At 39.4% G+C, this 18838-nt stretch overlaps 2 protein-coding genes across 4 annotated transcripts; one reads left to right on the top strand and one right to left on the bottom strand.

The window, feature by feature from the left end:
* Nucleotides 1-286: 286 nt before the first annotated feature.
* Nucleotides 287-17395, top strand: LOC131842151 (cleavage and polyadenylation specificity factor 73-like). The gene is made up of 16 exons (XM_059190677.1): nucleotides 287-496; nucleotides 964-1027; nucleotides 1482-1579; nucleotides 2085-2213; nucleotides 2821-2998; nucleotides 3602-3691; nucleotides 4347-4497; nucleotides 4857-5032; nucleotides 12343-12472; nucleotides 13285-13460; nucleotides 13982-14122; nucleotides 14435-14543; nucleotides 15421-15476; nucleotides 15918-16178; nucleotides 16927-17049; nucleotides 17234-17395. The coding sequence occupies exons 1-16, from the start codon at nucleotides 423-425 to the stop codon at nucleotides 17357-17359; spliced, it is 2082 nt and encodes a 693-aa protein (XP_059046660.1). The 5' UTR covers nucleotides 287-422; the 3' UTR covers nucleotides 17360-17395.
* Nucleotides 5043-10913, bottom strand: LOC131842014 (delta(24)-sterol reductase-like). Of its 3 annotated transcripts, none has more exons than XM_059190460.1 (5): nucleotides 10851-10913; nucleotides 9423-9516; nucleotides 8600-8790; nucleotides 7325-7592; nucleotides 5043-6656 (listed from the first exon to the last, which is right to left on the bottom strand). In XM_059190460.1, exons 3-5 carry the CDS (start codon nucleotides 8786-8788, stop codon nucleotides 5509-5511), a joined length of 1605 nt encoding a protein of 534 aa, XP_059046443.1. In that variant the 5' UTR covers nucleotides 8789-8790; nucleotides 9423-9516; nucleotides 10851-10913; the 3' UTR covers nucleotides 5043-5508. The 3 variants fall into 3 exon arrangements, with proteins under 3 accessions (XP_059046443.1, XP_059046433.1, XP_059046439.1); XM_059190450.1 differs by having other exon boundaries at nucleotides 10749-10878; XM_059190456.1 differs by lacking the exon at nucleotides 10851-10913 and adding an exon at nucleotides 10569-10735.
* Nucleotides 17396-18838: the final 1443 nt, after the last annotated feature.

Genomic DNA, 18838 nt, shown 5'->3' with positions numbered 1-18838 from the left:
GAAAAAAAGAAGTATAATTAAAAATAAAATAAATCGAAAAGAAAATCGAATTTTGCCAAATTATTGTTGTGAAGTTGTAAAATTATTTTTATTAATAAACGACTCTTTGAATTCTATATTGTTTTTTTCTCTCTTCTTTTGACTCCGGCGGAATTCTATATTTAATCGCATATATTTATGAGTTAAAAGAGAGAAGATTATCACAGTGTAATTTGGATATTACTAAAAGACAAATAGTCTTTGTGATCTGTGATATACTCTGTGATTTCTGCATTGCTGATTTGAGAATACCGTACTGCACTGTACCGCTTATCATATTTTTGTATTATTACTGCAAATAAAGCAACCTAACGAATATTACAATAAAAAAAATATTTTCATTATTTTAAATATTGTTATGAATTATAAATTTTAGAGCTACAATGACTACTAACCCAAGAAAAGGCACCGATCCGGTACCTTTTGAGGAGAGCGACCAACTCACTATTAGACCATTGTAAATATACTTTTTATCTCGTAATATAAGGCATGTTTCTTAAATATACAAAGCTGTAGATAGCTGAGAACTCGTTTATTAACTAGTCATTAGTTTGTAATAATTTTTAGAATTTATTTCTATCTCTGGACCTTACGCCAGATCTCATACGATGTAAACAGAGAGAACCAGCTGATATGCCATCTATCTTTGATAACAACTGTAGCACTTTTTATTGATATATTTGCCCTGGCGAATTATAGGTTATGTAGTCCCGGCATTTACTCAGAATTTCAAAACAAGTTAAAAAGTTACTAGAAAGACTTCGATTTTTGTATGTCAATGTTTACATTTAAACAATAGTCACTTGATAAAAAATACGTTTACAGAACTATAGTAGCTTATATTTTTGTGAAGATATATTAAAGAAGGACTTGGTCTATTCTTACCTAAAAAAAGCACACATAAAATAGAGTTAATTATTGCAGAGGAGCTGGTCAGGAGGTAGGAAGATCATGTATAATGTTGGAGTTCAAAGGCAAAAAGATTATGGTAAGTTCCTGTATCTTGTCCTTATTGTAGTTAATTTACATTTTCTAGCAATAAATTAGACATTAATAATAATGTTGTATTACTGTATAATAATAAATAATAATGTCCCTCCCTCAAATATGGTTGAGTACAATGATGGCTGGCTCATACGTCATACTCGTGAACGGGTGCTGCTTGTGGGGACTGGTCTGTTCAGGTTGTGAACACTGATTAAATTTTTTGTTCTTTGCTGGTGGTCACTCTATTCTCCCAAATTTGAATTTTAATAACTGTATTTATCATAAACATGTTCCACGAGTTTCGTGTCAGTTCTTCTCATCTCGATATCATTCCGAACTGACGGTAGATTTGACATATCATAAGAGTCTGTAATAGACCTACATGAATAAAGATATTTTGAATTTTTGAATTTTGAATGTTTTTTGTGTATCTGTGACTACTGTTTCTTTTTTAGTTGGACTGTGGCATACATCCGGGGTTATCAGGCATGGATGCATTGCCATTTGTGGATTTGATTGAAGCGGATGAAGTTGATTTACTACTTATATCACAGTAAGTTTTTGTCTACTTTCTTATTATGCTAAAATGTAGTGTAATTTTACAATACAAATTAAAATGTAAACCAAATTATAAACTAGATATAAATTAATTTAAACATCTTCATATTCAATCAAATTGTAGAAGTTATTATTCTTATTAATTTGACATTCATAAGCTTATAAAATGTCCTACATGAATAAATTATTTTTTAATTTGAATTCGAACTCAATGTAAGCACTTTTAAATAGTCATATTTTTTTATTCTACCACTCATTTGGAATGCAGACTCATCACAAGAAGAAAGAGAAAGAAACTTGTGTGTTCTTCTTTTAAATAAATTATTTTAAATAAGTAAATACACAGTAACAAGTAAGAGGCATGCAATAGTCAACATAGAAACTGCTATGCAGTCACAAAGCTGTAGAAACAAGAACTTACAGTGTTTAATAAAAGTATTTACAATTTTAATCATTGTCTATATTTAAATATTAATAGAGTATTGGTTTCTATATTACAGTTTCCACTTGGATCACAGTGGAGCCCTGCCCTGGTTCCTGACGAAAACCTCGTTTAAAGGCAGAGTGTTCATGACGCATGCCACTAAAGCTATTTACAGATGGCTCGTGTCTGATTACATCAAAGTTAGGTGAGTATTCAGTAACAGTTCTTTTACATAATAATAAAATAATACAGGAGTATTCATGTAGCTCCATCTAGTCCCAATCTAGATAGAAATAGTACTATAATAATAATAATCTCAGGACAATTCACACAGCGCCATCTAGTCCCAAGTTAAGTTAGCTAATGATTGTGTTAGGGTAATAGATAACTGATACAAGTACATAGATATTTTTTTTCGTAAATACATACATGTTATACATAGAAAACATCCAGACTGATACAAACAATCATACTCATGAATATAAATGTTTGTGCCGTGCGAGGAATCGAACCCGCGACCATTGGACCTAAAGCGATGTGCTAGACCACCGAGGTCGTCAGCTATACAAATATACTATAGGTATTAAACAAATATACAGATATTATATTTTTAATATCCAAAAAGTTTCAGTTAATAAATATATTAGTTTTTATCAAGATAAGTGACCCATGAATTAGATCTAAGTATAAGTAATATGTATTAGATCTAATAGATGATTAGAATATTAGATTAATATAACAACATGCAGTTTGATTCTTTGCCTATTATTATTAAATTAAATTAGAAAAAAAACCATCTTTATTTTTTTCAGTAACATATCTACAGAACAGATGCTGTACACAGAGTCGGATTTAGAATCGTCTATGGATCGAATAGAAACCATAAACTTCCATGAGGAGAAGGATGTCCGCGGTGTGAGGTTCTGGGCTTACAACGCCGGCCACGTGCTCGGAGCTGCCATGTTCATGATCGAAATTGCTGGTGTCAAGGTGTGTACATACATATGAGTATACAATATAAATAAAAAAATATTATTTAATTAAATCTTTACATAGTATAAAAACAAATAAAAAAGAAAATTTAATCTTTACGTAGTATAAAATGAAGTTGATTCCGCTATGTGTTCCCTTAGATATTTTAAGCTACGCAAAGTATTATGCAGTTTTTAGCAATAAACAGATTGATTCAAGACTTATGTTTATACATATAAAATACATGTACACCTGTGCGAAACCGTAAAGTTACTGAGTAAGATTTTAAGGTTTGTTTGTTGTAGTAAAAAATTCGTTAATTTATAGAAAACTATGTTTTTTGCAAGTTACATTAGCAGTATAATTTTTTTTATCTCATGAAAAAATCTTCGAAAAACTGTCTTTCCGCCATACGGAGGACGAGGGTGTGTGGGATTCTTACCCAATAAAAAACCACACGGTGTACCTAAGTGCGCCATTGGCGGAGTCGAATATGAGCTCGCGTTAGAATTCTACTGCGGCTCATTACGTCCTCGCCTTCGGCTGAAAATCTGCTTCATGTGTTATACCAACATAACACTTATGTATATAGATATACTATAAAAAACTATTTGTGTACAGGTGTTGTACACAGGTGACTTCTCAAGACAGGAGGACAGGCATCTGATGGCCGCCGAAATACCCACAGTGCAACCCGACGTCCTTATTACTGTAAGTCATTAGGTGCATAATTGTCACTTCTCTTACGTGATCATATTTAATTTTAAAAAAGTAATATTATTTTCATGAGTAACAGGAAAGTAATTAAAGTACCATTAATGTATTTCATTTTTAATATGACTTTTTATGACATTTGTAATGTAAGGATTTTATTATAAAAACACGTCTTCATATAATATATGTATGAATAAACAACGGATCATAAAAAGAATAACTAAAATTGGTTTAGTACAGAAATAATCTTTAATCAAATAAACTTCATGTAAGCATTTTTGAATAGACATATTTTTTAAAATGTCCCTCATTTTAACGCACACTTATCACAAGAAGAAGGAGCAAGAAACTTGCATGTTGCTTTTTTAAATAAATGTTGTTCCTTGTTAATCGATTAGTTACACAATAAATAAATACTTAATTTATTTATTGTATAACTAATCCATTAACAGGGATTAATCATACAATAATCAACATAGAAACCGCTACGCACTTAATCATTGTGCAATCAGATAGTGTTGTCATTACTATGAATTTTATATTCCTGTATAGAGATGTACTTACAGAAATTACAGTTGAATTTATACCTTCGCTGCCTTAGAATTCGATTCAAAATTGAATACACAGTTTATGTTGATAACTTGTTGCGCAGGAGTCTACTTACGGGACGCACATCCACGAGAAACGGGAAGAGCGCGAGAGTCGGTTCACCGGATTGGTCAGCGAGATCGTCACACGAGGCGGCCGTTGTCTTATACCAGTGTTTGCACTTGGACGAGCCCAGGAGCTGCTACTTATACTCGGTTAGTATACTCATGAAGAGGAAACGCCACTACACATCCTATGTGGTTGTAGCCAATTCTTGCATAAAGTATCTCCTTTGTAAAGTATACATTCTATTCTGAGGAGATAACAACCGTGCCTCCTAAGAATATTCTTCAATTTTTGTCCCTTACGGGTTTATTGCGGTCTTTGAAAAAGTGACGAGCACAATAAATCTATATAGGTCGTAGTACATACAGGACTAAAGAAACTGGCAAAAGCCCAAACCCCAACCAAATTGTGTCATTTTATTAACATTATTAGATGACGACTACAAACACGGATGAAATCCCAGGCACTGGTTATTAATAAAGATCATCACAATTTGTTTGTCTTCTAGATGAGTACTGGTCACTGCACCCCGAGCTGCAGGACATCCCAATCTACTACGCGTCGTCGCTCGCCAAGAAGTGCATGGCGGTGTACCAGACGTACATCAACGCGATGAACGACCGCATCCGGCGGCAGATCGCGATCAACAACCCGTTCGTATTCAGACACATATCCAATCTTAAGGTAGGTAATTTTTTTTTAAATTAGTACTATTTTTAGGCACAGGAAGACAATTTTTAAAATATGTATATATAGTATGTACACACTGCTTAAACTAGTTGTAATGTATATGTACTAGGTTGAAGGAAGTGATATGCAGGGCCCCAGATATGGGACTTGCTTTGACGCCTGCTGGCTCTTGCTATATGGTGTTTGCTGGTAAGAAGCGAGCAAGCATTGGAATGGTACTTGTGGGGATACATGCACATCACACGCCCTTCTGAATATACGAGTTAACGATTACCCTTTGCACTGTTCCAGTTATTTCGGTGGTTTTCCTAACCCTTATAAGACAGTACGAATATCAAACAGTTGAGAAGGAGACTAAATGTATAAATAGTTTAAGAATAAGTTTAAGTTTTTAAGAATGGAAATAAATAAACAAACTATAACAATTACAATTTTAAACTTATGACTTCGTTACATATCATTACACATCATCAGTCTTTTATAGCGTGCTCTTCACCGATGGAAAACACGTCAATCTCGGGCTTCACTTTATCGTACAAATGCGGGAATGCGCCCTCCGCTTTATACTTCTTCCTCACTTTCTCATATAGCGACAGATCAAACATTTCTTCAAATTCTTCCCTCGTCATAAATAGGTCTGCGTATAAGAACGAATACCCGCCTACATCTCTCGTGAACTTCTCCATTTTCCTCATAGCGTCCACTGGGTTATACGCCTTTTTCTCTTTAACCTTACCAGGAACGCCATAAACTCCCAAATCGTTATACATCGCGTAATCAGTACCTGGAACTAGATACTTTTTATCAGGATGCTTAAGTTGACCAGACGATGGACCACGATCAATTATTTTGCACGGATATACCAGCAGCGGAAACTTCTCGAACAGTACACTGGCGGTTTCGATCTGTTTCTCCAATTCTTTGATTGGTAACACGATATCCTGAAACACTTGTCTCACGAACGTGTACGCCCTTATGCCGGGTGTTGTTGTGAATTTAAGGAAGGCCGGTTTTGGGGGAAGTAGCCAACCGAAAAGGAGTCTGAATAAAGGATTGTTACCGAACGATAACATGTCTTCCACTACCCAGAATATAGCTCTGTTGTGTCTCAGCAAATAATCTCGTAGTGGTATCAGCTCAACCGACTCTCCTTTCCTCAAGAAGCTCTCGACGTGTTTGTAAAACCAAGGTTTATGCCATTGGGAACACCGGTTAACTGTTATTTTTGGATCGTAATCAGCATAGTCACCAATCATAATTACAGCTTCTTCTTTGCTGAATATAGTGCCTTCAATGTAATCAGGGAAGACCTCAGGATTCTGTTCGTTAGCCCCAGAAAGTTCTCTGATCATGTCGCAGTATTTCTTCTGCCCTTTAACTGGAATGTACTTGATTTTGATGAAGGGCTTTATTTTGACTATTTTTAATGTCAGTGCTACGAGGAATCCTAAGCTGCCGTGACTCCAGGGTAAGGCTTTGTAAAGATCGGAGTTCTCGTTATTTGCCGTGGCTGTAACCAGAGAGCCATCGCCGAGAATCACATCGTAGCTGGTAATTGTTTCATGGTAAAGACCAGCTTTGTGCGAGTGTGTTGACATCCCCGTACCGAAGGCCAGACCTGGTGACAAGACGAGGCGTAGTTATGAATATGTCTACGTCGGTTTTTGAAGTAAATTAACATGAATGATGAAATGATGACGGATCTTTTGGCTCGATGGCTCGATGGATCTTTTGGATCACCTCACTACTGTAGAGTTATGTATGATGTGATGAGGTTGGTGTGTACTTCATTTATTTGTTTCCTCTAGTATCTAGGTAGTGAGTATACAGATGGAATGATTGTACTATATTAGTAAGTTTATTTGATAGTGTGTACATGGTTTATTAGTAACGCGGAGTCGTAACGTGAACTCACTCTACACTAAACTTATTTTTTTTTTGTGTTATGTTAAGGAAGTAAGGAAGTTTTGTTATGGAAGGGTGCCGAGTGTTGATAGAAATATGTAGTGGTGTAGGCAGTGTAGACACAATCTGTATCAGTCCTTTGAACGTTATATATACTTAAATTGTGTTTACACAATGGAATGTTTATTATAGGATGGCCTGAGCCGAGGTTCGAACCCCTAGTGGTGCCCTCAGACTAAAGTCATATTCGTCAGGCGGGAGTTGCCCTTCAGCCGCTCCATAAGTCCTAAGGGTTCGCAGTGCCATCTGCACTCGCCCCCTATTATCCGGTAAAGGCCAACTCAAAATAGTCAGAACACAAATAAATATCTAAGTTCTTACCTCCCAAAGTAGCGTCAGTGAGCTCTATGGTGACTGCTAAAGAATATCCCCTGGGTATCAAGTACTCAGTAATGGCGCCGATGGTGACCATTGGCTCCACCGTCACGGTCATAGCCTGCTCGTCCAGCTGCAGTATGTCGTACAGCGGTACTGCGACCTGGTGGTGAAGGTGCTTCGGGAAGAAGGTGGTAGACAGCGAGAGCCAGTTGGGCCGTGAGATGCAGAGCAGGCGTCTGTCTTTTTCTGGCAACTTGTTCCATTGTTGTACCTGAATTTAATTAGACATTACGCAACAGATTTTAATGCAGTTTCCAGCGATAGATAGATTGAAAAGAAATGTTTATGTGCATACTGCATGAATATTATAATAAAGAAAACCCGAGTTATTCAAAGATTTGTAACACCCGTGTGTCCAATTATTTTCAACAAATAACACAAAAATAATCAGGACATGACCTCCTTGAGGTAAACATAATGAAATTTATACAGAAACTAGTTTGGTTACACCGCCATTGATAGAAATTATCGACTACTCGTGTAAATTCAAGACGGCACGTGTGTCGCACTAACTAGAGCTGCTACAAAAAATCTGAGGGTAGATTCGAAATCATCGAAACCTCGTGCAGTAATAAAACAAGTTTCGTTCTTTACATGGTCTACTGTAAATGAAAGATTTCTTCACATTTTCTCCATTAATACACAAGTTGGGACGGCCAGCTGTTACATTGAATTACATTATTTATTATAGTTACATTGAATGTTTAATTTCAAAGCGTGAGTCTAATTGTTTAATTCAAATATCCAAAACCATCTTGTATGCCTGAAGTAGATGCGGTGATAGATCGTGGCCGTGGATACAGATTCATATATGTGTGAATTCGTGGTTTCATGTCAAATAAGTCGTACATTTGACCTTAGCCTGTATCCCCCTGACGGCACTGTCATGCCGGTTGCGGTTACTAACCAGGCTGTGCAGGGAGATAGATGGTGGCTATAGATATCATGTCAAATAAGTCGTACAATTGACCTTGGCCTGTGTTCCCCTGACGGCATTGTCATGTCGGTTGGGGTCGCTGACTAGGCTCCGCAGCGAGATAGATGGAGATAAATGGTGGCTGTAGATATCATGTCAAATAAGTCGTACAATTGACCTTGGCCTGTATTCCCCTGACGGCATTGTCAAGTCGGTTGGGGTCGCTGACTAGGCACCGCAGCGAGATAGATGGAGATAAATGGTGGCTGGAGATATCAAGTCAAATAAGTCGTACAATTGACCTTGGCCTGTATTCCCCTGACGGCACTGTCATGCCGGTTGGGGTCGCTGAAGAGGTTCCGCAGGAATGCTCGCACCCTCAGCAGCACCGAGAACAGGAAGCTGGCTGGCAGGCAGAACACGCATACGACCAGCTCGCGGTGATCCTCCAGCCACCGGACCAGCCGCTGCTTAGCTGGCGACGATAACATTGCTGTAAACAACAGGCCACAGGTGTAGTATTTTATCGAATGAGGTCTAAAAATAGAATAGAATAGAAATAATCTCTATTCTTTATCTAAATATAATTAGAACTCAAAGGTGACTGACATAGTGATCTATCAACGCACAGGCTGACACACACAACATCGGGCTGTAATTTGGCATGCAGGTAGATGTTGTGACGTAGGCATCCGCTAAGAAAGGATTTTCTTTCATTCTACCCCCAAGGGGATAAAATAGAGACTTTGTCAATTTTAAACATAAACTTTGCTTGCTATGCTACGTAGGTATCCCCTAAGAATGGATTTTTTGATAAATTCAACCCCTAAGGGGATAAATTAACGCGAGCGAAGTCGCGGGCAAAAGCTAGTTTACAAATAAAGTACAGCAACTAATCCACAATTCTATATTTTTCTAAATATGTACAAGCACATTTGAAAAGAATAAGAGCTGAGTTTCTTGTCAGTTCTTATCTCGTATGCACTCCGAACTTACGGTAGAATTTGACATATCATAAGAGTCTGTTTTATAATGCATTTTTGAATAATAAAAATGCTTATATTTAAATTTACTTGAAGAATTTTCTATTCTATTGTATATGTTGAGCGTATGATAGTTACATACCTGTTTTAGTTGAGGTTACACCGTGACTGCTAGGGTTGTAGTGTCGGTCAGATTATTGAGTGATTTGATTGCACTATCTAATCACATTGAACACCTGTGGGTTTAAAATAGTTAAGCCGACAATGACAGGTAGTAATTATAATAATGTTTACTTCAAAAACAATTTACAGAGATTAACTTACATAGGTCTTAAGAATATGGACAGGGGGAAAGGGTATTGGAAGTAATGTGGACTGATGATCTTATTGCTAGCAATGTACCTTGACAGGTTGATCTCCACGCGGTTCCACTGGAAACCATCGTGATAAATTCTTGGTGACTGACCTGACCCTATGCTCATCTTATCATCCTCCACTGGTGCCCCACCAGCGTATATCGTTAGCGCAGGCGGGTGCACCATTTCATTATCATCCATAAAAAAAATACCGAATGATAATGAAATAAATTGGTCAGTTGCGTACATTTACAACGATCTCAATATACGTAACTTTTATCACAGCTAGACTATGTTTTACCTATTATATTACTGTAATCGGTCAATAGGTAGGTTATAATAATAATATTTATATATTTATTTAAAAAATAATAATTTTAAATGAGACTGAATTGCATATATCTTAACTTACGTAGATCTTCACAATACAATAACAATGAAACAAAGTGATTTGTTGTGTACATTTACGTTTTCATCACTAAGCATCATCATCATTACATAGTATAAAACAAAGTCGCTGTCGCTGTCTGTCCGTCCCTATGTATGCTTAAATCTTTGAAGCTACGCAACGGATTTTTAAGTGATTTTTTTAATAGATAGAGTGATTCAAGAGGAAGATTTATATGTATATAATACATGTACACCCGGGCGAAACCGGGGCGAGTAGCTAGTTATTCATTACGGAGTATAAAATAAAGTCGCTGTCGCTGTCTGTCCGTCCCTATATATGCTTAAATCTTTGAAACTACGCAACGGATTTTGAAGCGGTTTTTTTAATAGATAAAGTGATTCTAAGGGAAGGTTTATATATATAATACATGTACACCCGTGCGAAGTCGGAGCGAGTAGCTAGTAGCTTGTATAACAGCTTACTATGTTTTATCTATGATATTACTGTTATAAGTCAATAGATAGCTAATATAATAACTTACGCAAGTCTTAACAATTCTGAATGACAATGAAACAAATTGGTTAGTTGTGTACATTTACAACGATCTCAAAACTAAGTGTCGCTTTTATCATAGCTGGACTATAGTTTCTTTATTCTATCACAGTTATAGGTTATAATAATGTTTATTTCAAAACAACAATTTTAAATAAGACTGACTTACACAGATCTTAAAAATACGAAATACAATGAAACGAAGTGATTCGTTGTCTACATTTACAACAATTTCAACACTAAACGTTTGTATCACAAGACTATGTTTTACCTATTATGTTACTGTTGTAGGTTAATACATAAACCATAGAGACTGCGATCTATATAATTGGATATGATCATTATTCACGTTGTGTGTAACTTCACACTGTTGGCAATGACCTTCGAATTAAAATATTTATCCTAGCATTATCAGCTCTATTGCTGTTGTAATAGAATTGAGAGTGGTATGCGACGTGCGGGTATGTTTATCAAATAGTGTATTACAATTTGTTGGATATTTTTGGAAATAAGAGATTTCAGCAGTAAATTAAATATTAAAATATATTAAAACTAGCTGTGTGAGCGGTTTCACTCGCGTTGAATTTCAATAAATTCAAAAATCATTTATTCATGTAGGACATTTTAGCCGCTTATGAACGTCAAGTTTTTACATTATAATTTTTTTCCCTACCGTCCAGTTCGGTATATAGATCCAATTGAGAAGAACTGGCAAGAAACTCAATTGAATTACTTACTTTTTTTTAAAAGCCAGTTTATTTACAATGCATAGGTATTTATATAGGTGTCTATGTCTAACATTAAATGAAAATCCCGAATATATAACTATTGCCATGCACGCTCGTCATTCAAGTAACCGTTTAGGGAGTAATAGGCCTTGCTCAGTAAATGTGATTTAACAGATGTTTAGAATTTATTTAAGGGTAATTCCAATATATCCTTTGGTATCTTATTGTAAATTTTTTATACCTATTCTCATAAAAGACTTATTAACTTTTTCTAAACGATACTTAGGGACAGCAAGTTTGTCTTTAAATCTAGTATTAATATTATGAATATTGCTGTTTTTTGGAATAAAAATATAGCCTACGTGTTATTCTGATCATCAAAATCCGTTCAGTAGGTTTAGCGGAAAGAGTAACACAGATCAATACTTACAAACTTTCGCGTTATAATATTAATGTGATGATATTATTTATACGTAGTTATAAGAAAAAAATCCTGAGATACAAAAATGGCATACTCTATAAAAATATACAATAGATTAATTCTGCGATACGATCTACATTATACTTTCAACAGATATAGTGATGTTTGTTCAGATTCTGGTTTGTTTTTCTTTTTGTTACGAGTCAAATAAATTTAGTTAACTGTATAATTAGGTCATATTATATCGCGACCAAAAAAGTTAATATATTAATTATAAGTAAATTCTTAATTAATGATGTAATGTCATTAAATAATTAATTATTCAGTTTAATATTCTTAAATATAATTAGTCAAAAACATATTCATAATCCGTCAATTTTCAGAAATTTGATAGATTTAAATTATTAATATTGTCAATTTAATTTGTTCTTTTCACCATTTGATTTCAACGAACACTTTAGGAGATATCTTAGTTTAATAAAAGAAGAATTGATGTTCTAGATATTGACCCCGTGCGAAGGCGGAGTGAACCCACTCCGCTAGTGTTTACATAATATTAGTGTAAACTAAGCAGTAGGGGTATATATATATATGAGTTGTGTTACTTGTTACAGGGTATAGATCATTTCGAGGACATAGGTCCGTGCGTGATCATGGCGTCGCCGGGTATGATGCAGTCGGGGCTGTCGCGCGAACTGTTCGAGTCGTGGTGCACGGACCCCAAGAACGGTGTTATTATCGCAGGTTAAATGTTACTTTACACGTATGGTCTCTGAATCAATGATTCTCCCTGAAACGGCTGGTTGGTAGGTATATGGGTGTAATGGAGGAAGGAAATTTATATAGCACAGGGGACAAACGAGCTTGCGGCTTATCTGATGATGTGAGTAAGTAGTTTAATTGCATTACCACTAGTATCAATACTTAAATTAAAATTAACATGTGTACGGTTGAATTTGAAATTAAAATTACACAAGTTTGTCACACTAGGCTTCCATGCTATATCCGAACTCTTTCAACGCCTGACGATGCCTCGTCCACAGGCGAAACACGTGTCGCAATATGGGTGTAGACTCAATAACGGTCGGATCTCGGAGATGTTAAAGAGTAATCGTCTATCGTGGTATGGGCATGTAATGCGTAGGAATGAAGATCATATCCAAAGGACGGTATTACATATGAATGTGGATGGTTATAAAGGTAGAGGAAGACCGAAAAAGAGATGGATGGACTGTGTGAAAGATGATATGGTGAGAAAGGGAGTAAATAACAAGATGATTGCGAACAGGGATGAATGGAAGAGAAAAACATATTACGCCGACCTTAAATAAATGGGATAAAAAGCAGATGATGACTCAATAACGGTAGGAATATGATCGCCATTAGAGAAGGTCGTAACAGTAGTCAAGTTTCCACACCGAATATTTGTGGTATCACACATGCTAATTGTAGCAGAATTAAACAAAATAATGTAAACTCATCAAGTAGTGAAATGGACTTCCGCAAATTAACATCTAATTCGATTAAACTGTTATAAAAATTAATGTATATGTCAGGCTACTGCGTGGAAGGCACGCTCGCAAAGACGATCCTATCGGAGCCGGAGGAGATCACCTCGATGTCGGGGCAGAAGCTCCCGCTGAAGATGTCGGTGGACTACATATCGTTCTCAGCGCACACAGACTACCAGCAGACGTCGGAGTTCATCAACATACTGAAACCGCCACACGTGGTACGTATATAGGTGATACTAAATTATTTGCGTTCGCTTCTACACCGAATAGTAAATGTCAAACATTTAAAACGGAATACTTCCATTTATTAGATACTATTGTTGAGAAAAATATGTTTAGCTGCCTTTGCACGACATATTCTTTCAGGAGCTCGAGAAAGCCAGCGTGCGCAATCGTAAGGGATTGCAATTTAACTATTTTTGTTCAGTCTTTGGCTTATTTGTGTGAATGATTCATTCCACATTCGTTTAAAATTTTTATTTCTTTTCAGATGTTTTATTTTTTAGAGATAGGTTTAAAATTTGTAAATTATTAATAACTCTATAGTTATGTTTTTGCTCCATAGTAAGATGCCCGCCATTTTGTAATGATAAAATTAATTATTAGAAGTTTAAGCGTGAAAACCGATTCGCGCGTGAACGAACGTACCTGTAAGGTAACTATTGAGCGTACGTGTAAAGGCAGCTAATGAGCCCCCGTGTAAAGGCAGGTAATGTATGTGGTGTTGTGTTGTGTGCAGGTGCTGGTGCACGGTGAGCAGAACGAGATGTCCCGACTGAAGGCCGCGCTGCAACGAGAACACCGCGGCCGCCTCGCGCTGCACACGCCGCGCAACACGCAGCTGCTCGCGCTCACCTTCCGCGGAGACCGTACCGCCAAGGTACGTACAACATACATTCATGTGAATAGAAAGTATATACTTAGTTATCCGCAATTAGCCTCTCATTTGGGCCATTGTGCTTGTAGAACTGAGAGTACTAAAGTAGCCAAACAAGCTCCTCCTAGAAGCTCAAGCCTTTTGGTGTCTTCACAAGCTTCACGCATCGACCTCACTGTGCCAAGAATTTGAATATGTTGTGTGGCCACTGCAAGCACTCCAGGATTACGTGTGCGGTCGTTTCCTCGGCTTCAAAGCAGTTCCTACAGAGAGGACTGTCTAGTTAATTGAAAATATTTTGTATGACATCACCAGGTGATGGGGTCGCTAGCTATGGACCCACCGAAGGCTGGTAACGAGTTACAAGGCATCCTCGTCAAGAGGAACTTCAATTATCACATACTGGCTCCCTCGGACCTCAACAGTAAGTTATGATATACATTTTTTTTGGACTAAAGCTATTTCACCGCTGTTTAAAGCTTTTTGTGTTCACCGGACGATAGGTGGCAAATGCAGATGACACTCCAAATCTTCGGAAGGACTTATGGAGCAGCCGACTGGCAACTCCCGTCTGACGGATATGACTTTAGTCTGAAGGCACTGCTAGGGATACGAACTTCGGCTTAGGCTGTCGTAATTTCGTTGTCCGTTTGGATCGGGGGATCATTCGCAAGAGGTAGCAAGTTACAGTTAAAAAACATTGCTACTCGCGATTGGCATTGTGCACATGCAGTGGAGGCTTCGAATGTAACAACGTTTATTGCGGACTTCAATCATATTATATGTTCATCAGCATATGCGTCAACATCGTGTGGTCATCATATCCCTATCCCGTCATTTTCTATTCTTTCCTCTTCCTTTCATCTTTCCCTCTCGCTCCTAATACCTCCACCATTAGGTTATGGCAAATGCGGGGCAAGAGGAAATGATTTTCTGGGGTTTTTTTAACGGACGATAATGGTGTGGTTCACTCGCCTGCGCTAACGGTTTATGCTGGCGGCCACCAGTGGAGGATAGGATGTGCATGAGATCAGTTCAGTTAGTCCTTTGGTAAATCCGTTTTGGCGTTGAGGGGGCAAGTGAGTGGCGTGGGAAACTAAGTATCTAGGTACCATACTTGAACCTGCCCTATTCTAGGAGATATTTAACCGAGTTACCTGGGGGTTGTTGTAATTTTAACTCTGGATACGATCAGTGTCCGCCAGATTATCGTATTTTTCTTTGGTTCCAGCTAATAAAAGGCTGTGAATTTGTAAGATCATAAGTGCGCTACACCATAAAAAAATTGCGTTTCTTATCAGAATACACGGAGCTGAGCCAGTCGGAGGTGACGCAGCGTTACTGCAGCTCGCGCCATGTGGACGAAGGTACCCACCACCACCACCACCACCACCACCACCACCACCGTCACCCGGTCGGACATTTCGCGGACTACGGGGGTCTACGCCCCGGCGTTACTGCGGCACCACCATGGTGTCGACATGTTCGCGGACGCGCTGGTGGCGGGCGTGCTGCGGCCGCCGCGCTGCCCGCGCCCCGCCACCTGCCGGCGCCCACTTCATCACGGAACCACCACCACCACCACCACCACCACCACCGCACAGCCGGTGTCGGACATGTTCGCGGACGCGCTACGGCTGCATAGCGCCCCGCCATCTCGCATCTTCGACCACGACACCACCACCACCACCACCACCACCTTGTACTACGGTGGCCGGTGTCGGACATGTTCGCGGACGCGCTGGTGGCGGGCGCTGGCATGTTATTTCCGCGCCCCGCCATGCCGCTCGCGCCCAAGCTCCGCATGCACTTCGCAGGATGCAAACATTTGTATTCGTGCTGGCGGCCGCCGCGCTGCCCGCGCCCCGCCATTGCTCGCGTATTGCGGACTGCACTTCAAGGTACACCACCACCACCATTGTTCCACCACCACCACCAGGCGCAGCCGGTGTCGGACATGTTCGCGGACGCGCTGGTGGCGGGCGTGCTGGCGGCCGCCGCGCTGCCCGCGCCCCGCCACCTGCCGCTCGCGCCCAAGCTGGACCGCATGCACTTCAAGGTACACCACCACCACCACCACCACCACCACCACCACCACCGTCACAGCCGGTGTCGGACATGTTCGCGGACGCGCTGGTGGCGGGCGTGCTGGCGGCCGCCGCGCTGCCCGCGCCCCGCCACCTGCCGCTCGCGCCCAAGCTGGACCGCATGCACTTCAAGGTACACCACCACCACCACCACCACCACCACCACCACCACCACCACCGTCACAGCCGGTGTCGGACATGTTCGCGGACGCGCTGGTGGCGGGCGTGCTGGCGGCCGCCGCGCTGCCCGCGCCCCGCCACCTGCCGCTCGCGCCCAAGCTGGACCGCATGCACTTCAAGGTACACCACCACCACCACCACCACCACCACCACCACCACCACCACCACCACCACCGTCACAGCCGGTGTCGGACATGTTCGCGGACGCGCTGGTGGCGGGCGTGCTGGCGGCCGCCGCGCTGCCCGCGCCCCGCCACCTGCCGCTCGCGCCCAAGCTGGACCGCATGCACTTCAAGGTACACCACCACCACCACCACCACCACCACCACCACCACCACCACCACCACCGTCACAGCCGGTGTCGGACATGTTCGCGGACGCGCTGGTGGCGGGCGAGATGGACGCCGCCACCAGTTACTCAGAGGTTATATTTTCCATGATTTGCTATGAGCTTATTTCCAATTTTAATTAATTAAAACTAACATTTGTTATATCCTTACTAGTCCTATACATCGCTAACTGTATATGTTTTTCCATTAGGAGTGCGTGATAGAGATGCTGCAAGAAATGTTTGGTGAGGACTCCGTGCCGAAGATGTTCAAGGGTGAAAAGTTATACGTGGAGGTGGACGGCAAACGGGCAGACATCGACCTGCTGAATATGGTAACGTGTCAAGTTTCCAAACTGAATATTTATGGTCTCACACATGTTATTTGTAGCGGAATTCAACAAAATAATATAAATCCCTTAAGTATTGAAATGGACTTCCGCAAAATAAGACCTAATTCGAATAAATACAGGTCGTTAGCGCCAGATTTAGTTTGCAGTGAATGTTTGTTTGGTGCAGGAGGTGAGCTGTCCGTCGGACTCGTCCCTGGAGCGCGTGGTGCAGTGCGCCGTGTCCAAGCTGTACGCGGCGCTGGCGCCCGTCAAGCCGCCGCCGCCGCCGCCGCAACCCTCGCAGCCCTGCTGATGACCTCACTTACTGATACTGACAAACCAAACTCCGCTGTTGTACCACTCATACTTCCGAACATCGCTTGTTGACGAACAATTATAGCTTTTATTGTCTATCCATACTTTTTCGTTTTGTTCTGTTTAAGGAAAGGGACCTGAGTGTCCCATACAGCTATATCTGCATGTTTCTGATATTCCTAATTTCATATGTCTGCCCGTAAATTTTTTTTTTGTTCTGTTTATCCTTTAAAGTTAAGCAAAGGGAACTGCATGTTCATAGAGTCTAGTCTGCATATTTTTGATGTCCCTAATTTTATGTTTCTGTAGACATTTTTTCCCCCATTCGTCTATTTACTTTTCTAATGATGAAACAGGCAAAGATCCTTAAACCGTACAGCCTAGCCTACTTTAAATCTCTTCATATATGTAGTAAGACCAAAGGCCAATTTTTATGTAATTTTTTTTATTATAGTTTCATTATTGCTTTCATTCATCTTCAAAATTGAAGTCTTGTATATTTGAAGTTCTATAGAGTTAACGTATAAATAAATAGGTACATATTTTACAAAATCATCGGAGATCATAACGTTATCATAACGGCTTATCGGCAAAGACTTCAACACCATACCAACCCTCTAGCAACAACTCTCTTGAACTCTAGGGATTACATATGCAGGCTAAAAAGGTCACGTCTGGCTACGATTTAAAACAGCAGATGTATATAAAAGGAGGACCACATTACTGGATGTGGTAACTCAAAGCGACAGATAACGAAAGCTATAAAATCTGATAAAAGCTAATTGCCTGATCGCAGATAGATAAGGAAATATAAAAAGAATGTTACAAAATTAGTCAACTTGTTTTGGGATGTCGTACAGTTTCTTGTAAATGTCCAGCAAATTATCAATAAAGACCAAGCGTTGAATATTATAAGTGTAGATTTTTCGGTTTTTATAAACTTTAGATTTAGTGAACCAAGGAGAGGTATGAAAATGTTTGTTAATGGAGTAAAACCAATTACCCTTGGTCTTTAGTCGACTGCTAGAGTTGCCACTGTTCAACTCATTTTTGATGAAAACTTGTAAAGTATAGAAAAAATGTTGGAATAAGGTATGGCAATAAAAACTATATCGGAACTTGGTTTGGCAACATCCTTAACAACGCCAATGTCATTGTTAGTGATAGTTCTTGCCAGGAAATCTGCGTTTTCATTTCTGGAAACGCCAAAGTGATGGTGTCCATAATAAAATATCATAACACACCAATGAAAGCTCATATAATAGTTGCTTAATGCTATCTATGATATAATTGGTTGTATAATGTACTTTGAAGAGCTGTTAAGACACTCACACTGTCTGTGTCAATTAACCAGAGCATTTCTATGAGAGGATAACAATTTTAGCATAAATCTTTGTTTTAAATACCAGAATCTCAGGTTTAATGATGATATAAAGCACTACTTGTAAGGAATTGATAGGGGTTGTTTTCACACATT

Source organism: Achroia grisella, unplaced genomic scaffold, assembly GCF_030625045.1.
Source record: "Achroia grisella isolate CSIRO2021 unplaced genomic scaffold, CSIRO_AGI_Agris_v1 utg1080, whole genome shotgun sequence".
Lineage (NCBI taxonomy): Eukaryota > Metazoa > Arthropoda > Insecta > Lepidoptera > Pyralidae > Achroia > Achroia grisella.
Note: the sequence above shows the minus strand (reverse complement) of the source record. Positions and strands in the feature narration are given on the sequence as shown.